At 36.7% G+C, this 22,286-nt stretch overlaps 1 protein-coding gene across 2 annotated transcripts in view; it reads left to right on the top strand.

Annotated features, from left to right (window-relative positions):
* Cdk6 (cyclin dependent kinase 6) overlaps positions 1–22,286 on the top strand; it is a 187,634-nt gene that overhangs the window by 5,759 nt on the left and 159,589 nt on the right. The window contains exon 2 of one of the 2 annotated variants that reach the window (XM_069996496.1): positions 11,755–11,805. The exons of the other annotated variant lie outside the window; for it this stretch is intronic. Coding sequence (XP_069852597.1) covers positions 11,755–11,805 — 51 coding nt within the window. The remainder of the gene's footprint in view (positions 1–11,754; positions 11,806–22,286) is intronic. 2 annotated transcript variants of the gene reach the window in all.

Below are 22,286 nucleotides of genomic sequence, written 5' to 3'. Positions count from 1 at the left end.
GCCCAGGTAACAGAAGGAACAAGTGTGCTTGTGTGATCTTGGGCATTGTCCACTATCTAGGAGGCAGCATTGGAAATGGACACCTGAAGTTGATAATTAGCCTTCTTTTAAAGGCCAGCATTTGTGTGGTGATTCATAATGGGGCACACTGGCCAGCAGCCAGCAAGGATTTTTGTAAGATACATTGGGTAGTTGCTTTGCATTATCACCAGTTTGCTGCTGTCACTGACTTTTTGTTTTACCAGCTTCACATAGCTACTTTCACCTGACAAGTAAGGAAGGAGGACACCATGAGGCATGTGGCAAGAATCCTTGCAAGTGTAAACTTGCTACCTGGAGGTCCATCTGAGATAATAAAAACATTTGAGATAAGATACTAAGCATTGCCAACATATCCTTTGCCTGTAATAGTTTGCCTAAAGTTTTTAGCAACAACTGACTTTGTAGCCATCTTAGAATCACAGTATGAGAATTTTATAATTAGATGGGTCCTAGATTTAATCTAAGTATGGTTCATTTATGAGCCATGAGATTTTTTTAAAAACGTCTTTTTACTCATTGGTTTTATTTTCAAGCTATATGCATCATAGACATGAAATGACTGGAGATAGTTAAAGTTCAGGAAGGTTTATGAACCTCATTAGCAGGACAAGATGACTAATGGTAATTGCATACCAAAAGCCTCCCTTAAGATGTAAACATATTTTCAGTTTAAATGACAGTGTTTGCTGACCTGTGAACAAGGACTGTGTCTTTTATATACATGAATAATAATATGAAGTTTACAACCATTGATAGGCCAATGTACGTTTCCTGAGTGAATGAGTGAAGTAGACTAGATTAGCATTAGTAATTGATTAGTAATTGTTGGGAGAGTTTTAAGTGACAAAGGTCATATTAAAATGTTTAGCTGGACTCCAGTAAATTCACACCTGTAAATTCTAGCTGTACACAGGCTGAGATCTGACGATTTCGGTTTGAAGCCAGTCTAGGCAGCAAAGTCCACAAGACAACTCCAATTCACCACCAAAATGCAAGAAGTTGAACTATGACTCAAGTTTTAGAGCAACAGGTTTGAGGGAAGAAGCTCAGGGACAGAGCCCAGACTGAATTCACATCCCAGGACCAGCACGTGCGCGCACGCGCACGCGCACACACACACACACACACACACGCGCACGCGCGAGCGCGAATGTTCAAATACACATTCCTATTTAAAATTTTTCTTCAGTTTAGTCTTCAGTACACATGTTGATTTTACTGGTATTTTCCTATTTTCTTTGCATGTGCTTGTTGCAGCTAAACATGTATGCTACAGGCAAGTAGACTCATCCATTTGCCCTAGATGTTCTTCTTGACATCCACCTCTGTGACTTTAATTCGGACTGATCTCATAGTATGCACTTGATGCCCCTCCCTGTACCACTCATTACAAATGTTGAAATGCTGCCCATCATTCAGGGTCAACATTTTGTGCCACCTTCTTGGTAAGATCCTCAATACCTTTTTGAGGTACATTTCTGCTTTCTTGGAACCCCTACAACTTTGGACCTGTTATATAGGTACTTAATATATTTCTGTTTTTTTATATTAATTCTGTTATATAAAATATATTAACCTCCTCCCACCTACAACTTTTCATTTCCCATTATAAAGCTCCTAAGTCCTAATGTCTTGGGATCATGTCTGTTGTTTACACCCTATATCCAGAACAATAAAATGAAGAAATAACAAATGGATAAAATAGTAGAAAAGAAGTCTAGTTATTAAGGAGGGGACCATATGGGTTATTTCCATTACATGAGAGAATGCTAATATTAGGGAATGTCAAATAAAGAGGGAGAACAGATTTGTATATTGGATTACACTTACTAGATTTCCTGGGAAATGACTTTAAAAATGCTGAAAAAGTTTCCTTTTTGTTTTACTGCTGTTTCTATAGTTTATATTAAACTTGAGTTTTAAAGTTCAAGCAAGTCATTCCCATAGTTAACTGTACAGTCAGACTTGATTTATATACTGTGAAGAAGATATTAATGTTAGGAAATGAGCACATATTCAGCAAAAGTGGGAAGTTATTTGAACATTTTAAAATGGAAGAATGTAAAGTCTCATGAATTCAGTTGCCTGAATTCTTTGACATTTGTTTTTCCCCATTAATACTAATTTCTTTGGCTTTCTATAGTGGAAAAACTGTTAGAGCAGAATTAAGTAAAACCTTCCTAGTAATTTCCAAAAGGTGATGATTCTGGATTCCATCCAGGCCTTGTCTTCTTCTCCTCTACATGATTTGTGTACAGAGAATTTGGATTTCACCTTGACATACGGATAGACTGAGTTAGGAAGTTCACCAATGATAGATTGATTTAGGAAGTACTTCACCAATGAGACTAATTCCAGTTCCTCAAGACACACATGATATATCTGCACACACTAGTTTATGGACATGCAAACTTCTTCCCAAAAGAAGAAAGTGTTGTCTTATCTTGTTCCTCCATGTATCTCAAACATTTGGCATGGTTCTCAGAATTTGTAGCCCAGAATGAGTAGCTGTGAGTGAATATATTCCATTTAGGAATTCAAGTTTAATTTTTGTGGGGGTCAGGAATGGATAATGATGACTTTACATATGTAGAGTTTCTAGTATTAAGTATTTTTTAGCATTGGGCATATTTAATTCTTTTGCTAAATGTGACTTAGTGAGGTCAAAAAGCGTTTGACATTGAAATGTTCATCCCATTTTCTTCACCTAAAAGGAGCCTGGAATTTGTTTTAAAATGAAACATAAATGCAGCAAGACTGGATTATGAGTTACTCACTTGGTGAAGTTCTCCATATGTCCAAAAATTTTTGTAATAGTAAGTTTAAGAAATGTACAGGCTAATGAACGAGGATTTGGGAGACTTGATTCCATCCTAACTATCTTTGTGGTATAGGTAAATTCCCAATATCTCTTGGCTGCTATTTTCCATAATAAAGAAGGAAATTATTTTAACACTTTGAATCTTAGGTTTCTGTGACCAATAGAAATATTAATACAACAATCACATATTTTATATATGAAGGGTATTATTATTTTTTTTTGGTCAGTCGTGGGTCTTGAACTCTGGGCCTGGGCACTGTCCCTGTGCTCTTCAGCTCAAGGCGAGCACTCTACCACTTGAGCCACAGTGCCACTTCTGGTTTTCTAGTGGTTTTATTGGAGATAAGAGTATTACAGACTTTCTTGCCCTGGCTGGCTTTGAATTGTGATCCTCAGATCTCAGCCTCCTGAGTAGCTAAGATTACAGGCGTGAGCCACTTGCGCCTGGCTGAAGGGTATTATTTAACAAAACTAATTCCTGCCTTCAAGAGGCTTATAGAATTTATGGAAGAAACTGAGATGTACATAGATATACATATTAATTTTTGGTAATGTTTACTGCAATTTTTCCATCCCATAGGAATGGAGCTAATATTTCCAAATGGATGTGTATTAAATTATAGCAATTATATAGTAAAAGATCTTTCTTCTGGGCATTGGAAATTGGTGTTAGGTTTATCCCATGTTGCATCCTATTAATGGATTTTTGTGTGTATATGTGTAGGAGAAGTTGTGGACCAAGTGCGTCTGACAACACATGGGAGCTGGATGGGTTGTTTTGTATTTCAGTTTTCAAAGCAACTCTTAGGCAAGGGAGATGCTTTACTGTTCTTTAAATTTGAAAGTTTCCATGGAACTATTCATCTTTATGACCTACATTGGAATTTCTCCTTGCTCTCTAAGGATATTTCTAGTACATAACTGCTTTGTATCATTTAAAGTTTTGCTCCATGTACTCTGTGTTTAAGTCTTTAAGAAATTCTAGCTGCAGCAAGGAAACCATACTCTTTCAGGAGCAGCAATCTCAAGGGAATCCTCTCTTTTTCTTTGCTTCCTTTTATTACAAATAATCTCATAATTTCTGTGCTTTGTATTCCTGATAGTTGGTGTAAATCCTTTACTTTTCCTAGAATGCTCTTCTGTTAGAAGGCATCAAAATATAATATTGGAAACATCAATACTCTTCATCCGCAGAACAGGAAAAACAAGAGCATTTCAAGGGCAGACTTTAAGGTAATTGGATATGACCGATTCATTTGAAAATATTTAGTAAAAACCAAGAGACTGAGTAGTTTTAAGTTGGAAACGTTAAATGATATAATATACAGCCCCAATCATATAAAATTACTTAGAGAAGTTATTAAGTAAAAAGGAGATACTTTCTTGCTGAGCCATGAGAAACCAAGAGACAGATTCCAAGATTGGGCCAGAAAGGATCCCTCAAAGCTAATTATGAATGAAGGGCATGTCACTTATATAAGTTTTGTCAAGGAACAGGAAGAGCATAGATTCCACTTTCTTACACATTAAGATACAAAACGAATTGTTACATCCTATTAGTCTGTATTAATGTTCTTAAGCCTGTGGGATTTATCAGTGGTTATGTAATTAACTACTAGATTATAATGCCAAAACTGATGCTAGATAGTTTCTGGGATGTACTGGGTTTTGTAAGAGCAAAGTCTTTATTAGCAGTTTGCTTTAAACTTCTCAAATATGTCTGATTCTGGGTGATGAGCTTTATCTAAAGGAGAACTCTGTAACTGTAATTGAACCTGTGGTACCAATTCCAATCCTAGAAATACAGACTTTGAAACAAGTCCAGAGAAGCATCTTTGTTTATGAATGATCGCTGATACGTTTTTCCCTGTGGCTGATTTTATTAACAAAAAAAGTAAATCTATCATTAGGCAAAGAAAGAATGGGTAACATGTAGCCATGTATCTGAAAGGACTTACACACTCATTAAAAGGAGGGGAGAAGATGACCTAAATTGAGAGAGAGTTGAGAATCTGGGATAAGTAGCTCTGACGTTTCTTGCTAGACTTCACCATCTGCAATGAGATGAAAATTGTAGTATGTGTAGAAAGCTCTCAAGCCAATGCTTGTTGAATGAGCAAATTTTCTTGTAATAACTGCTTTAGATTTCCCACTGTATCTGGCACTCAAAATACTTGAGTGTTTGCCGAAATTAATAGGGAATATTTGCTTCCAATTAGAATAGAAACTCCATGAGGGAAGATATTTTTGTTTTGTTTATTGCTTTATTTTTCAGTTTAATAAATACCCATTGAGTAAATGAATGAATGAGTGGATAAACTATAACCAGAGATTACTTTTTGCTGTAACTTTATTGGCAATAAAAATGTAAATCAGAACTAAAATTTAGCAGATACTTTATCTTCCTATTTATTCATTTTACTGTATAGTCTAATGCTTACGGTAATAAATTGGTTTCTGACTTAGGAAGAAGTTATTAGAATGATGAGGATTGGGCCCTGAAGTATGTCCTTTCTAATTTATGCTTCCATTGTTCATTAAATTATGAACATAATTTTCTATCAATAATATTAAATGAGATGCTGTAAGACTGGAAATGGTCTTATTTGTTTGCAGATTTGATTTACATATTTTGGTGGAAATTTGAGGACATGGTTTCATATTCTCTGGGATGTGAATTTCTTTTTTTTTTTTTTAAATTGTGAAAATACCGTACAGAGGGGTTACAATTACATGGGCAAGGTAATGAGTACATTTCTTATCAAGCATTGTTGCCTCCTCCTTTGTTTCCCCTTCCCATCCCTTCCCATTTCCCACTCACCCCCCATCCTGGAATGTGAATTTCTTTTTTTGGGGGGGGGTCCGGTTGTGGGGCCTGAACTCTGGGCCTGGGCGCTGTCCCTCAGCTCTTCAGCTCAAGGCTAGTGCTCTACCACTTGAGCCACAGCGCCACTTCCGGCTTTTTTTTTTTTTTTTTCTGCTTATGTGGTGCTGAGAAAGAACCCAGGGCCTCAAGCATGCAAGGCAAGTGCTCTACCACTGAGCCACCTTCCCAGCCCTGGGATGTGAATTTCTATTCAGATGTATGTATACATTCCCCTTAAGAGTTTTAATATGCGCTATGAAGTCCTTTTGTGAATGGCTATAGCTATCATTACATGTAATGAGAGGCTCAAGTGGTCAGTCCCATTACGGGCCTTGGCCCAGGACTCCTATTTTAGGCTCATATTACAAGTATCTTTGTTTTCTGATCATCTAACCAGTTGTGACATCACTTGTTTATATAATTATACAAATAATTTTTAGAAAGGAAAAGGAGAAGAAAGGAAGATTAGAATAAGGGGGGGGGGAAGAGTGATATTCCCAGTCAGTTAGGGGTCTGTTGCAAGGATGTTGTTCCTAAAGTACAGTATCAGTTTACAAGGGAGTGGAGTTTGTAGTTTTTAAAAATTTAAGTAGATACAAATCTTCTATTGAAATAACTGTTCAGGCTAATATTGCTGCTAGTTTAGAGGCTTCTTAAACAACCATTTACTTATGGTCACAAATGCAGTGGGTTGGGAATACAGACAGCAGAGATGTATCTGTGTCTAGGACAGAGGCTGGAAATGGTGCAACAGGTGGGAGTTTGACTCATTCAGAAGTTTCTCCATTCTCAAGTCTGGTGGTTCTATTGGGTTAGTAGGTGTATAGTAGGAACTGAACCAGGGCTGTTGAGCAGACCATGTATACCTGGCCCTGAACTTCCTGAAGATTCAAAACAGTTGGACTTACTGTTGGCTCATGGATCCAAAAGCCAGTGTAAACCTTTGTGAACGAATTTTTTTCCTTTGACCTCCGCTGAGATTCATTTTCATTCATCCAGAAAATCTGCTTAACTCTTTCTGCTGTTTTTGTTTGCTTGTTTGTTTTGTATTATTTTCGGTGACAGCTTTCGGTCATTTTTTGATGAATCTATACTTGGTCATTCAGTTCACTTTCTGGTTGGGAGCAGAATTGTTATTACCTACAGGAAGTTTTCTTTATGCAGAAATCCTTTAAAAAAAAGTTAAGTGTGGATCAAGGATGATACTTGCAAATTTCACCAGAAGCAAAATAATTTAAGACCAAACAGCTGCTCTGGAAGAATGGTGGATCATGTTAAGTATACTTTTGCCCTATTTATTCTGCATTCTTCAAATTTGAAGACAACATAATCTCCTGGAAAGGGCCATGAATGTAGAAAGAACATTGTCTCATTCTTTCAATTCCTGTTGCACCTGGCTGTCTGAATTCATTGTCATATTCTAGATTTTCATTCTGTTAACATACCATCTCTAAACCAACAGCTGGTATAAACTGTAACATGAAAAAGATAAGCTGACATCATATTGGGAATGTTGGCCAATTTTATTTTTTGTAAGGGAAACACACTAGAAAAACAAGCCCACTATAAATTAATTCTTTGCAGGAATTTCCCATGTCTGATGATTTAAAAGAATAAATTCTTCATGCAAATGAATCATTAGGAACTTAATTGAAGCTTGTTGGATACTCACTCTGGTGTGTTTTTGATGGAGACAGGAAGTGAAAAAAGCAAGGTCCATGAGATCTTTTTTTTTTTTTTTTTCCTGTGAAGTCTCAGCCAGTCTTTTAATGTTTCTCATTGAGTCTTTGGTCGCTAGGGTAAATGTTTCAAGGTATCTATTGCTGCCTAGTTGTTTTTAAGAGGGAATTTCCCCCATGTTCTCCCCTCCCCAAAATAGCTAATTATATACTGAAAGTTTCAGTACATTGTTCAGAGTTTGTGAAGTCAGCATATTTCTGGAAGCGTACTGTGAATGTAATTCTTAGCTGTACTGATGCTTTTGTTTCTCCATCTCTGCAGCTAGCCCTGTACTGTAAGGACACAATTCTATCGCTATTTTTTTCCCCTCACATTTGATGTGGTAGTTTGCATACAGCTGCAGAGTAGACAGTTACCTTTGAAAGGAACACTTGGCCGCTCTAATTTGATTAAAGAAAACCACCTCAATCATTTCTAGACTGAGAACGTTTTCATTTTAACTTGGCAGTAGGAGTTGGGAATGTACTCACTGCACTTAGATATGTAGGGGACCAGTTAGGAAACAAAACCAACCACTTGAATGAAGAAAGCTTTGGTGTAATTTGCTTTTTTTTTTTTTTTTAAACAATCAATATTATATGAGATTGATTCTCATTCTCTTTGCCTTCTAAATTTCCTTTTTTAAATATTTTATTTTATTGTAAAGATGATGTACAGAGGATTTAGTTACATGAGTAAGGTAATGAGTACATTTCTTGTCGAACACTGTTACTCACTCCTTCGTTTTTCTCCCACTGTCTCTTCCTTCCCCTCCCCTTCTGAATTTTCTATAACCTTGTTTTTCTCCTGCAGCTCTTTTTCATGATTATTATTTACTTAGTAATTCCAATGAATGGATTCTGGCAGGTATAGCTTGTTAAAGACTTTGAGGTCTTTAAAATTTATCCTGTTTTTACATAGAAATAAAAATTTGAAGTCACAAATTACTATGAATTACATATATTTTCTTGGTAACTTGGTAGAAATTAAAAAGGACTTTCGATCATGAGTACACAGGCATAGGTTGGGAATTTGAGTGTAGTCCTAGTACTAGGTCTGTATCCCCTCCATGTGGACTGTCACTGAACTAGAAGATCTGACACCAGTTTAACAAGAATATAACCTGTTGATTGTGGGTTGGAACCAACTTCACATATAAGTGTGTAATATATGAGAGCAGGGCATTAATGTCTATATAATAAGTTATTAAATTTAATGAACTTCAGTTCATTAATTTAAACAAGACTGTGCCAAACATAACAGAACAACAATGATATGTGAATGTTCACACACATATTTTATACATATAGATAGATAAATCCCCATGTATATAATAAATGTTCATGAGAGTTGGCTACTTGAGTGTTATTCTTATAGCAACAAAAAGAGAAGCTTGGACAAGATAGTTACTCCTATCCTGCAGATAAAGAAACAGACACAGAGAAATTTAAGTTACATGTTCAAGGTTGTCTATCTGGCTGCAGAGTTCAAGACTAGACCACAAGTCTCGACTCCAGAGTATTATTTCTCTTGCTTTACAGTTTATGTAATATTGCAGATGTTATAGTTATGCAATGGTCATTGGGATTTGACTGTTTTGTATAGTAAATCAAATGCATATAAATAGCATGCTGACAAAAAGGTATTTATTACTAAAGGAGGAAGCTATCTTGCCTTGTATATCTGAAAAACAGATGTGTAGTTCTTAATTCTGGCACATATTATATATTTGTATATCAGTTTGTATATATATGTGCATTGTTACATGTGTGTCCTCAGGTATATATGTATTTATGTGTATGTATATATTTAAATATACATGTGTAAATATGCTTGTCACTGAGCTATGCCACTAGTCCATTATATATTTGCATACATGTGTGCAAAATATATATTTGAGCAATTGATCATACATGTCTAGAGATATGTGTATGGAATTGAAACTGCTAAGTAGTACTATTTATTTTTTGTTGTCATGCTTGGTGGCATTCAACTTTTCATAGTCTGCTTCAAGCCAGGAAGAAAAGCAAGGAAGAAGAACAGGTTAAAAGAAGTAGATTCACCTTGGAATCTGGCAAAGAAAGTGCTGACTAGGATGTTGCATATGCTCCTGATTACTCAGCACTTCCTGGCTTCTTTTATCAGCCCTAATGGCTAATAGTATCAAATGACCTTGCTCCAAACTAAGAATTTAGGGACTTTTTTTTAAATCATGAAAATTTTGCAATCATTTTTTACATTAATTAATTGTACTATGAGAAGCCATTATATTTTGCACTGGATGAGATACTGTTTGTTCTTAAGATGATAGATGATAGTCTCAGGAAGAAGCTTTGGCCTGGGACTATCAATAAATTTCTCTTAAGTTAAGGTCATCTTTCTATAACCTGTTTGGTTTTTTGTTTTTGTTTTTTTATTGTTTCTGTACTAATGAATAGTTGAGGCAAAAGTAGAAGGAAAAGGGCTGGGAAGGTGGCTCAGTGGTAGAGCGCTTGCCTTGCATGCCTGAGGCCCTGGGTTCGATTCCTCAGCACCACATAACCAGAAAAAAAAATCCGGAAGTGGCGCTATGGCTCAAGTGGTAGAGCGCTAGCCTTGGGCTGAAGAGCTGAGGGACAGCACCCAGGCCCAGAGTTCAGGCCCCACAACTGGACCCTCCCCCCCAAAAAAAAGTAGAAGGAAAAATACAGTTAGAACAATAGTGTAAAGATGCAGTATTTACTATTTCACATTTAAGAAAGGCCAGCGAGGCCTAGTAATCAAGGGAAGTCATGGATCTGTTCCTTGGGTCTCTTATTACTCTTTGAATGGTCCAGAATTGGTCCACCAGGCATATGAAACCTTGTTGTTCTATTCATTTTGTAAAGTAGCAAAATATTATGGACTCTTAAATGACTAATATTGTGCAGAGATGGAGATGAAATTTTTTGGAAAGCCTTGAAAATTCCAGAACACACCTTGCAGTTATTTTGCATGACTTTAATCCTAGGCTGTCATGGCATTAATTACAGGGCACGGCTGAGAGTTGCTTAATATTGACAACAAACCTGTTTAGGAAAAAAAAAACTTACAAAGTAGTCTTAAAACTAATTTCTAGATTACCATGACATGCTGTCTCTTTGGAAATTTATTTTTATTATAAACAAGGAAAATCTTAAGCTAGTGGTTTGTTGTGAAGAAGTAGGTATGTTATAGCAAGAATATAGCTATATTTAACACAGGTATTTATTAGTCAATCTATGTATTTTTATATTTACAAGGACCTGTATATGGCAAGAAGTTCTCACCCGTTAGTAACTTCCAAACAGGCAAAAGTAAAAATCCCTACAGAAAACATAGCCTTGACCTTTTTGCACATGTAATCCAAACGAAAAGTTAGCTTTGAAGTGGAGTCTTGTTACATAATCATGCCAAAAATATGCAGTAATATGTATTCCTTTGAATGTCTTTCATTCAGAAACATATTTTTGTTTATTTGACTATCCTACCAGCTCAAAATGGATTATGTTCTGGTTGTTCATCTAACCACTCAACCTCAAAATACTTGCAAAATTACATGAAGATCTTTGTTCCAAAGCGTAAGATTTTTCAGAAGACTTTGATGCCACTAAAAAGTTAAACATGCAGTTTCACTCCATTGATGTTGAAATAAAATAATCGTAATAATGGGTGAAAATAAACAGAAATTACAAACTCAGTTTTTACTAGGCAGAATATCTGTCCTTTTTTTTTTTTTTTAAAGAGTGCTTTTTAGAAGGCATTTAAAGCATTTATTTCAGATGTGTTTGTAGCATTTCTACTAAACTGTTTGGCCAACTCTACTGTAGAGCATAGAGTAGGCCTGAGCATCCCAGAACTTATGGGATGTAGGAGCCAGTATAGGCAAAAACAAATTAAGCCTTTTGTTTTCTTGAGCATTCTCTAGGATGTTGCTGTCTAAATCTGAGAATTAGTAGCACATGTTTAAGACTGAAAGCTTCTGAGGCTGCCCCACAACATAAAAGTGACCATTTTGGTTTATTTGGTATTTTAGACAGCTTGTGCTGATTGAATGGGCATTCTGTGTATTGAGCTCTAGTAGAGGATTATACTTAGTGATAACTACACTGGAAATGAAAGGTACTACAAGAGGTGTACTATAACAACCATTATCTTATTATCTTTAATGGTAGTTCCTTCATCAAAGAATAAGAATATGATAAAATACATCTAAAAGTCATAATTTTTTGAGTATTGAGAAGATACTTGTAACATTTATTGGAATCCTAATAAATTGGCATTTACCTAGACACTGTTTTCTTGATAGAAGAGAAAAGGGCTGTTGGGAAGACAGACTGTGTTGCTGTATTCTATTTGGGTAAGTGATTAATTATACAGTTTCACTCTTTAATCTTTGGAGGGAAAAAACCAAGAGATTGAACAGCAGTCAGGGAATTTAAATGAAAAATAAAATCATAAAAAATTGGAAGAAACCAGGGGGAAGTGAAGAAAGGAATGATATTGTCTCATATATATATATATAGATAGATAGATAGATAGATAGATAGATAGATTATATATATATACACACACACACACACACACACACACACACACACACACACATATGCACACACACTCATTACCTGACGTGAAATGTTGACTTCTCTTTACAACACTTTACTAATAACAATAAAATTATATTTAAAAAAATGAGAAGGAAATAAAATATTTATGAAAAAGGAAATTCAGAAAGTGAGTGAAAAGAATAGGAAAGACCAAAAAATTAAAAGAGGTCAAATTTTTAAATATGATTTTTTTCAAGTCTTAAAATATTAAAATATAAAAATCAGTATGGAAAAAACTTCCGATTCCTAGAGTATATATCTCTAGACTCAACAGAAGAAATGAAGTTAAAATGAGGAAGAAACAAAAAATGCAAAGGAATACTACTGAATTAAAATTAGATTGGCTCCAAAAGTGGTATAATACCAACTTCTGTGTGGTTTATCTTAAATTGTTGAACTAGTGCCCCAAACCAAAATAAATATGCATTTGTTTGTTCTTTTCATATTATGTCTCTTGTGGGAAATGTAAGGTAAATTCATTTTGCATTCATCCAGCCTTTGGTCTTAATGCGGAAAAACATGGTTAAAAGACTTATATTTGACATGGCAACAAGAGTTTTTGGTCTGTCCCATGTGCTTTCAAATCTAGAGGACTTTTCTTTTTTTTTTTTTTAGTGCTGACATTATATGAGATAGACTGTGTTCATTATCTGGTTACATAGACATTTTTGTCACATTATATTAAGATGTAAACTGACTATACAACTGGCAACTTGGCTATCAGTTTAGGAAATTGAGTTCTCTACTTCTCACATCCATCAGAATTTACACCACAGAAAGTTCTTCAGATGGAGACTCATGCATATCTGTGTTTGCATTTAATTTGATATATTTATAATGCTATATGTTATAAAGAAATGCATAAAGCGATGTGTTGTAAAAAACCAGTGTTGGAGAAAAAAAACCGCTTGAAGGTCATTTCATAGCCTATGATTGTTCACCTTTAAAAGAGTGGTATTAAAAGACCTTGCTGAAATTTGGGAGTATTTAGAACATACTATTCTGTATATTCTTTAAGTGTAGGGGGAATACCCTCAGCTCTCTAGGTTTGTCTTATGTTGAGGATTAGGAACTTTCATATAGCTAGAATAGTTTGAATTTTATTTTTTTCAAGGTGGGTTTGTTTTCCCTCTTTGTTTTATTTGGAAAAATAGACATAGCATAGATTTGCTATTTTAACCATTTTCAAGTGTACAATTCAGTGATGTTAAGTACACTCACATTGTTGTACAACTTTCACCACTATCTTTCTCCAGAATTTTCCCATCATCTCAAACTATAAATTTGTACACACTATATAATGATTCCCTATTCCTTCCCTTCCCACAAGATGGTAGATTTTTTTTTTTTGTCCATGCTAAGGATTATTCTCAGAGTCTTTTACATGGTAAGCAAGTGCTCTACAATTTGAACTGTGTCCCTAGTCCTTTCGTTTTTGTTTTTGAGACTGGGTCATGCTACCTTTGCCTGGGCTGGCCTTTAACTTAAGATCCTGCTGTCAACACTCTACTTGGCCAAGAAAGTAGACTTTAAAGTGACATTTTAAAACCAGAAAAAGAAAACCAGAGGTTCGTTTGGGCCATAGCCTAAAGATTGGGTCTTAGGATTGACAGTAGTGAAGACCCACTATAACTAGCTCAAGAAAGAGGGATCTTGTGGTAGAGGAATAGTGTTCCCATGAGAATCTTAACTATATTTGGCCTCCTGGGACAGGGATTCTGGACTTCAGGAATCTCTAAGGAATGTCTGATATCTGCTTTGCACTAGGGAATTATTCGGGGACTTCCTCAATATCTGTCTACTCTCTCTAACTGCCTCCTTTGTGTCTTTCTTATATCTTCTATGGGGCCATCTTGGTCTTCATAGCACTAACTGCCTGATATTCTTGGTGTGGTGGTGCCATTGTTACCTCTTAGTTCTTATTCCAGATTCTGAGGTATGGTGTAGAGAACACAGCCTCTTCTTGGAAAAGACAGCCTCAGAGCCTGGGTTTACATAGTTAAGAAAATGGGTTGACTTTTGATTCCTTATTGTTAAGGTCTGAGTACTCAATAAGCAAAATACTACATGTATCATGCAAACACAGCTTTGTGATAATTTTTTAAATATCCTGAAGTTTGTGAATTTCCAAGACATATACGTACTACTGGATATATGAAGATATAACAATAAGGTTAAAAATATAAACTGTCCAATTTTAACTCTAGCATATCTTTAGATCACTGAAGGAGTTGTGAAGAGTAGGTTATTTGGTGATATCTTGAGCTCATTCTTTTCGGTGGGGAAAGTTATGCTCTTCAGGATGAAAAGTTGTAACATCATAATAGAAAATTGGTTTCCCTTTATTGAGCACAAAGGCTACTTTGCTTTATTTCTTCTATTTATTTGTCTAATCTTCAAACCTGGAATTACACAAGTACTATGTGTGCTTTACTTATTCTCCAAGGTCACATTACTGCAATGGTCTTGAACCATGAACGATTTTGCCCCCCCACCCCCAGGGGACATTGACAATCTGGGAACATTTTTCTTTTCACAACTATAAAGGATGTTTCTACTAGCATGTAATTGAATAAGGAAGCCATTTAATGTCCTTACAATTCATAGGGACAAACAAGATTCAAAATGTTGGTAGCACCAGTATTCAGAAGTTACATCATAAAGGGTAGGTTTGTATCAGTTGCTAGAAAGCACTAAATTTAGAGGTCTGTGATGTAAATTGGTCAAAACCAATCTTGCATCAATAAACTGATGTATTTATTAATAAACAAACCCCCAATGTTAGTGTACTTTCTATTTTCATGAGTAATAATGAGGAAATCCCCAAGAAGAGGTAACTTTTTTCCTTACTTGTTTAATTGATAGTAAGATGAGATTGCTGAGATGGAAATTAGAAAATTTGGAATTTGCTTAGAGTATGATTCAGAGCTAGAACCCACAATGATGTTTAGAAGTCAAAAGGTTGATGTAAAAAAAAAAAAACAACCCTCCCACGTGTTGGTGGTTTATGCCTGTAATCCTAGCTACTCAGGAGGCTGAGATCTGAGGATTGAGATTCAGAGTCAGCCAGGGCAGGAAAGTCAGTGAAACTCTAATCTCCAATTAACCACCAGAAAGCCGGAAGTGGCGCTGTGGCTCAAGTGGTAGAGTGCTAGCCATGAGCTGAAGAGCTGAGGGACAGCGTCCAGACCCAGAGTGCAAGCCCCACGACTGCCCCCCGCAAAAAAAAAGCCTGTTGGATTTTTTTTGGTTAATAGTTTATTGACTATTTCAAATACACACACACACACACACACACACACACACACACACACTCTCTCTCTCTCTCTCTCTCTCTCTCTCTCTCTCTCTCTCTCTCTAAAGGAGGTTAATCAGAATGAACTATTAGGAATGTGATGACTTAGTGACCAGCCCTTATAAAAGGAGACTATGTAAAAAGAGGCTATGGGTATTTTAGCAATGGGCACCTTGAAGCAGAGTTCCCTCCTAAGTATGGATGCATTGCTTCATCTCTGTCTTCATGTATCGTAGTGCTTGTATATTATTAGTCCCTATGAAGTAATAAAACAGTGAAGATATGATTAACGATTAGTTAAGGTAAGTAACATGAGAGCTATGAAAGCTAGAGATAATTTATATATAGTGAGATCTATAAATGCTGGAGATGGCTTCACTTGTTTTTCCCTCTGTTCTATTTGACACACTGTGATGGATTTGATTAACCAACTCTGATGGATTTTTCCTTTAAAATGTCCCTGCTGCCCATGTTTTCCTCTTTAGATTGTTCCAGTGTTTCATCAATAAATAGCTCTGTGGTTAACTTTTCTCTTTTTCAGTAGTTATTTTCTAGTTTGTATCATGCCTCTTCTTATATCACGTGTATTTATAAAATGGGTTTTAACACCTTCTGTAAGTCCAGATTTTTCTGTCAATCAGAACTCTCAGTAATCAGAGTTCTGCTGTGTATGGGCTGGGAATGTGGCTTAGTGACAGAGTGCTTGTCTAGCATGCATGAAGTCCTCAGTACCACATAAACAGAAAAAGCTGTGGTTCAAGTGGCAGAGTGCCAGCCTTGAGCAAAAGAATCCCCAGGACACACACACACACACACACACACACACACACACACACACACACACACACACACACACACACACACACACACACACACACACACAATGTGATCTAAGTGAGTCCTCTGCCCCACACTCTTAACAATCTGCTTATGTGGCTTCCTCTGTGGCTGGTCTGCTCTTTGTCCTATCCTACTTGATACACAACTTATCCATATATACCTGGCTCTCATCAGCTCCCTAATTGCATCTCTGGGAACTTTAGTACTGACATGCTCTTTTCCCTTGAGAAGTTTGTATCACCTCCTGTAACTCTGTGTTGTACTTTGTCCTTCAGTGCCCTGCTTGTTGCATGCTTCCCTACTTCAGCTTTAATAAAAGCTCCTTGGAAGCAGAATTTACATTTTGATCTTTGTTGTTGTTGGGTAGCACACTGCTAACTGAAATGCATGTATTTAATAATATGCTTATTGTATAAAAGACTGTGAGCAATAGTCTATCTTTAAAAATTAAGTGAGGTAATCATACACAGAACAGTGACAGCTATAATGTTCAAGAAAACTTAGATTAATTACTGCCTGTCATATGGGATTAGATGGGAAGATTTTTTTTACAATTATATAATCATCTAAACAGATAGGTTAGTATACAAGCGCTCTGTATTAGTAATATTCAACAGAGAGTAATTTTGCCTCCAGGGGACATTTGGCAACATTTACAGATATTTTTGGTTGTCACAAATAGAAGGATGATGTTACTGGTGTCCAGTGAGTAGAAGTTAGGAACACTGTGAAACACACTACAGTGTAGAGGAAAATAACCCACAACACAGTCACCCAGCCTTGGGTGTGTGTAGGTTGGGAAACCATACTTAATAGCCGTGTGTGTGGGCACCACCATTAGCATTCCTTACCACCCAATGGAATGAGAACATGCAAAAACACAGTGCATTTTTTAATATAGAGGAAATGATCACATGTTATAAACTCCTAAAGGGTGGTAACTGCAGCTATGTACACAAACCAGGGTATTCTGACAGTTAAACACATGTGTGATAGCTGCTTAGGTAATAAACAGGCATTTTATAAATTTTCACTGGACTTTACTAGTAATGGATGATAACTAGAGAGAATTCTTTTAATGTTTAGTGCATATAGTCCACACTTTCAGAAGGTGAGAGGCGTTAGTCAATCCAGAGTGGGTAGGAGGGAAGAAGAGAGATGTTCACGCCAAGGAAATGGAGGTAGGAGCTGCTCCGAGGGAGACTTGAATGTGGAGAGAAATTTATTAAGTATTCAACAGGAAGGAGTTCCTTAGCTCCAGAGACACTCACCCTCATTCATCAATAAAAGGAGACTTTATACAGGGCAAGAAGTATACATGTAGGAAAATATCATATTTAAAAAATCACTGTCAGTTCAAAGCCAGCCTGGGCAGGAAAGTCTGTAAAATTCTTTTCTCCAGCTAAACACCAGAAAACTGGAAGTGGCGCTGTGGCTCAAGTGGTAGGGTACTCACCTTGAGCTGACAGAGCTCAGTGACAGCGCCCAGTCCCAGAATTCAAGCCCCACCACTGACCAAAAAAAAAAAAAAAATCATTATTATACATAAAAACTAAAATTCTTAAGAATAGATTGTTGGGCTGGGAAGATGGCTCAGTGGTAGAGTGCTTGCCTTGCATGCATGAGGCCCTGAGTTCGATTCTTCAGCACCACATAAGCAGGAAAAGCCAGAAGTGGCACTGTGTCTCAAGTGGTAGAGCATTAGCCTTGAGCTGAAGAGCTGAAGGACAGTGCCCAGGCCCAGAGTTCAGGCCCCATGACTGACAGAAAAAAAAAGAAAGGAAAAAAAGAAGGAACAAAAGAAGGAAAGAAAGAATAGATTGTAGCTGTTATCATCTCAACTATTCCTTTTTTTTGTCAATTGTAGGGCCTGGCCATTGTCCCTGAGCTCTTTTGCTTAAGGCTAGCTCTCTCTCACTTTGAGTCAAAGCTCCACTTTGGGTTTTCTGTTGGTTAACTAGATATAAAAATCACATGGATTTTCCTGCCTGAGCTGGCTTTGACCCATAATCCTCAGATCTCAGCCCCCTGAATAGTAAGGATTATAGGCTTAAGCCAACAGTGTCTAGCTCAACTATTCTTTAATTGAACATTATTTACCATGTCTCAAGCTACAGTCTGCCTATAGATAGATCACTAGGCAAACTTATGTAAATGTAAGTAAATTTCATCTTTTATGTTTCTTATTGTTTAGAATATACACAACATGCACACATAACAACAGTAAATTAAATATAGATTTAAATGTAGACCTTTAGAAATTGTTAGAAGTAACATTTTTAATTGTTCCTAACTGGACTAGTAAAAGTTGGGCAAACTTTTGCTAAGATCTAACTTTGGTTTGATAAATTTCCTTTTTCATCAAAGTGTTAGAGTTGAAATGCAAAAGAAGAAATTTGATACATAATTTTGACATTTTAAAGTAATTTTGTTAGATCATACACCTGTGAATTACTGAAGATTGTCCTACTGTAAATAATTTTTTCCATTATCTTTCTTTGAATTAGAAACAAGTTGTCTGCCATTCTCTTGGAAGAAAGTAAATGTATTCCGTGGTCAAATACAGTGATTTTTGATGCTGCTTTCTCTGCTTTTATTAATGAATGCTTTTGTTCAGTTTTACATCACATAAAATAAATTTGGGGGCTGGGAAGGTGGTTCAGTGGTCGAGTGCTTGCCTCACATGCATGAGGCCCTGGGTTCAAATCCTCAGCACCACATAAACAGAAAAAGCTGGAAGTGGCCTTGTGGCTTACGTGGTAGAGCGCTAGCCTTGAGCTGAAGAACTGAGGAACAGCACCCAGGCCTAGAATTTAAGCCCACGACCGACCAAAAAAAAAAAAAAGGTTTTAAATAATTAAAACTAGGTACAAAACTATCTTTAATTTATGTTGATAAAATTCACTTGAAAATTTTAAGTCATCATTCAAGTCAAGTCTTTTGCAGTCATATTCCCACCCCCAGAATACTTGAGAAAGGAAACAGACTTATCACTGGGAAACAGATTCATCACTTACAATAGTTTCCCAAGAACAGTGATTCCAATAACTTCCAGAAGGAACAGTTTTGCTTACAGGAGCATCTCCCCTATTAGCACACTGAAGGTATCCAGGAACCCATTGTAGCCTGACTGATTGGCATTGGAGGGTAACTTAGTATTTGACAAGTCCCTACAGAGTATTTTGCTATCTGGTCTTTGCCCTCTAGCAGTTCCCATCCAGTGATGCAATTCATAACTAAAACAATTCAATAAAACCTAGTCTAAGAAATTAAATTTTTCCTAAAGTGTTCATCTGTGTTGTCCAGAGAGATGACGTCTTCAGAAATTCTTCCAAAAAACCTGAGTAGATAGGTTCCTGAAGCATTATCTTTATTCTTTGTTTGGGGGGGGAGGGTCGTGGGGCTTGAACTCTGGGCTTAGGTGCTGTCTCTCACCTCTTCAGCTCAAGGTGAGCACTCTACCGCTTGAGCCTCAGAACCACCTCTGGTTTTCTAGTGGTTTATTGGAGAGAAAAGTCTCATGGACTTTCCTGCTTGGGCTGGCTTTGAACTGTGATCCTCAGATCTCAGCCTCGTGAGTAGTTAGGATTACAGGCGTGAACCACTGGTGCCTGGCTATTCTTTTTTTTTTTGGTCGGTCATGAGGCTTGAACTCTGGGCCTGGGCGCTGTCCCTCAGCTCAAGGCGAGCGCTCTACCACTTGAGCTACAGCGCCACTTCCGGTTTTCTAGTGGTTTATTGGAGATAGTCTCACGGTCTTTCCTGCCCGGGCTGGCTTTGAACCGAGATTCTCAGATCTCAGCCTCCTGAGTAGCTAGGATTACAGGCGTGAGCCACCGGCGCCCGGGATGCCTGGCTATTCTTATAGTTTACAAGATAACAAGTTAAAATCAAAATGTAGAAGCGTTCTGTATTAATGTGAAGAAAAGGTGTATCTGAAGGTCAAGGCAACCTCTGTTGCCTTTCAGGAGCCAGTCAGAATTACGACTGGCTGCCTATATACAGAGAGCCAATTCTGTGGTGCCACATTCCAGGATCTGCCTGGCATTAAATGCTGGAAGCCCAAATTTATTAGGATCCCTAGAGGGATTGAGAGACCAGGATGACACACTCTTGCCAACCTCACAAGAAACTGAGGTTTGAACCAAAACGTTAAAGTACTCTTTTCCAGTTAAAAAAAAAAAAAGCTGAGCTTCTCAAATATACTTCATCTGCCAGCCAAGGCATTATCTTTTTTACATACTTACCAATGGGAAAGTCAGATGACAATGGGACAGATGCTTGTTGAATGTGAAACTCTCCGGTGTGTTAGAGATGATCTTAATGCCTGTTGGCCTCAGGCTCCTGTGCTCAATGCAGCCTTTGACTATAGGGGAAAAAAGTTCCATTTGTCATCCAAACTCCTCACAGGGCCAAGCCACATGGCCACATTTTGTCCTAGAATTTGCTTTTATATAGATAAAATATAGGCTTTTTGTAAAAATAGGGTTTAATTGCTTGCACTGGGCTCTGTTAGCTGCCGTCACACCCTCCTGGGTTAGATTTAGGGTACTATAATTTATTGAGCTTTCTCTACTGGTAATTCATCTCTATATTCATCTTATCTACTTCAGTTTTCAATTTTGTCCCTCAGTTTAGTTCAGGACTACCATGTTATCTGTCCACATGTCGTATAGCTTTAAAAGAAAAGAAAACTGTATAAATTTGCTTACTCTTAAACTCATGTTTTTCAAAAATCTGTATTATTCGTTACAAAAAATATTTCAAATGAAATTCTGAGTATGGAATTTTTTTCAAATTAATTTTAGCTGCTGTGGCTATGTCTTTGTTCTCTTTTGGATAACATTGCTGTGTATTTGTGATTTCCTAACAGTTCGAGGGAAAAGTGAACTTATGATCACATAATTCCTAGGTGTCAGAAAAGAAAGTATGAGTTAATAGAGTGACATTCTATGAACAGCTAAGCAACACAAGTAGTTAACTGAAATAAGCTCATTAGACTGATGCTTGAATCTAATCACATACACTAATTTCACATACATAATTAAAAATTTAACTTCTGCCATACAAAAAGTAGTTAAAATACCTGGATACTTGTATTTAGAAAGCAGGACAGAATCTTGGAAAAGCACTTAAATACAAGGGAGCTTAGACATAGATTTAGACTTGGGGACGAGGATATGAAAGGGCTCAAGTGCTATATAGCATGTTTAGGAAACAGGAGTTTAATCCCCAGTCCGTACACACACATGGGCACATGCATTTAGGAGAATAACATGATTGAACGTGTGCTAAGATACAAAACAGTTGTCTTGTTTTGATTGTACCCTAAATCCAAACCTGGGTGAGGCCTAGGTAGGATGTGATTTATGTTATTGAAGTTCTGTCTTTCAGGAAGTTTTCTATAGTTGCTTGAACATTTCTCAACATGTTGGAAGAGTGAGGCACATAGTCTCTCTGAAACATTTTGTGACCTACTTTTGGTCTCAGTATACTTTTATACTGGCAAATTACCCTGGGGATTTAGCCTTTATTCTGACAGCTAACTGAACTCAAATGTATACTGAATGTAAATTGCTTTGAAGGCTGTGGATCACAAGTTAATAGATTTTGGACCTTGTTTTTCCTTTCATGACCCAGACATTCCTTGGATTTAAGGGCAGGTTTAAATTAAAGAGTAGCAAATTTCTACCTTCTTTGGAAATAAGTAAACTCACCCTTCTGATAATAAAATATTTCTTTAACATGTTAAGACAGTTATTGAGGACAAATGTATGAGAGAAACATTAGGATAATTCATTCAAAGACTTGCTCTTTAGGAAATGGAGTGTATTTAATCAGAGGACAATTGCCTTATACCATTTAACTTGAAAATAATGAGACAAAGGAAAAGATGAAAAGTGCTGTACTAGAACTTATGTGACCAAATAAATCGTGTCCCATGGGAGGCAGTCCAGTTTTTGTAGCTCTACTCTAATTGAGCAAAACATTTTCAGATTCTTTTGGAATTGTCTTCAGAACTGTTTCACAATCCAAACCAAAAAAAGAAAAAAGAAAATAAACATCTTTATTTTATTATCACACCTCTTTTTGGAT

The sequence above is a fragment of the Dipodomys merriami genome, unplaced genomic scaffold (genome assembly GCF_024711535.1).
Source record: "Dipodomys merriami isolate MVZ:Mamm:240054 unplaced genomic scaffold, mDipMer1.0.p SCAF_5, whole genome shotgun sequence".
Lineage (NCBI taxonomy): Eukaryota > Metazoa > Chordata > Mammalia > Rodentia > Heteromyidae > Dipodomys > Dipodomys merriami.
Note: the sequence above shows the minus strand (reverse complement) of the source record. Positions and strands in the feature narration are given on the sequence as shown.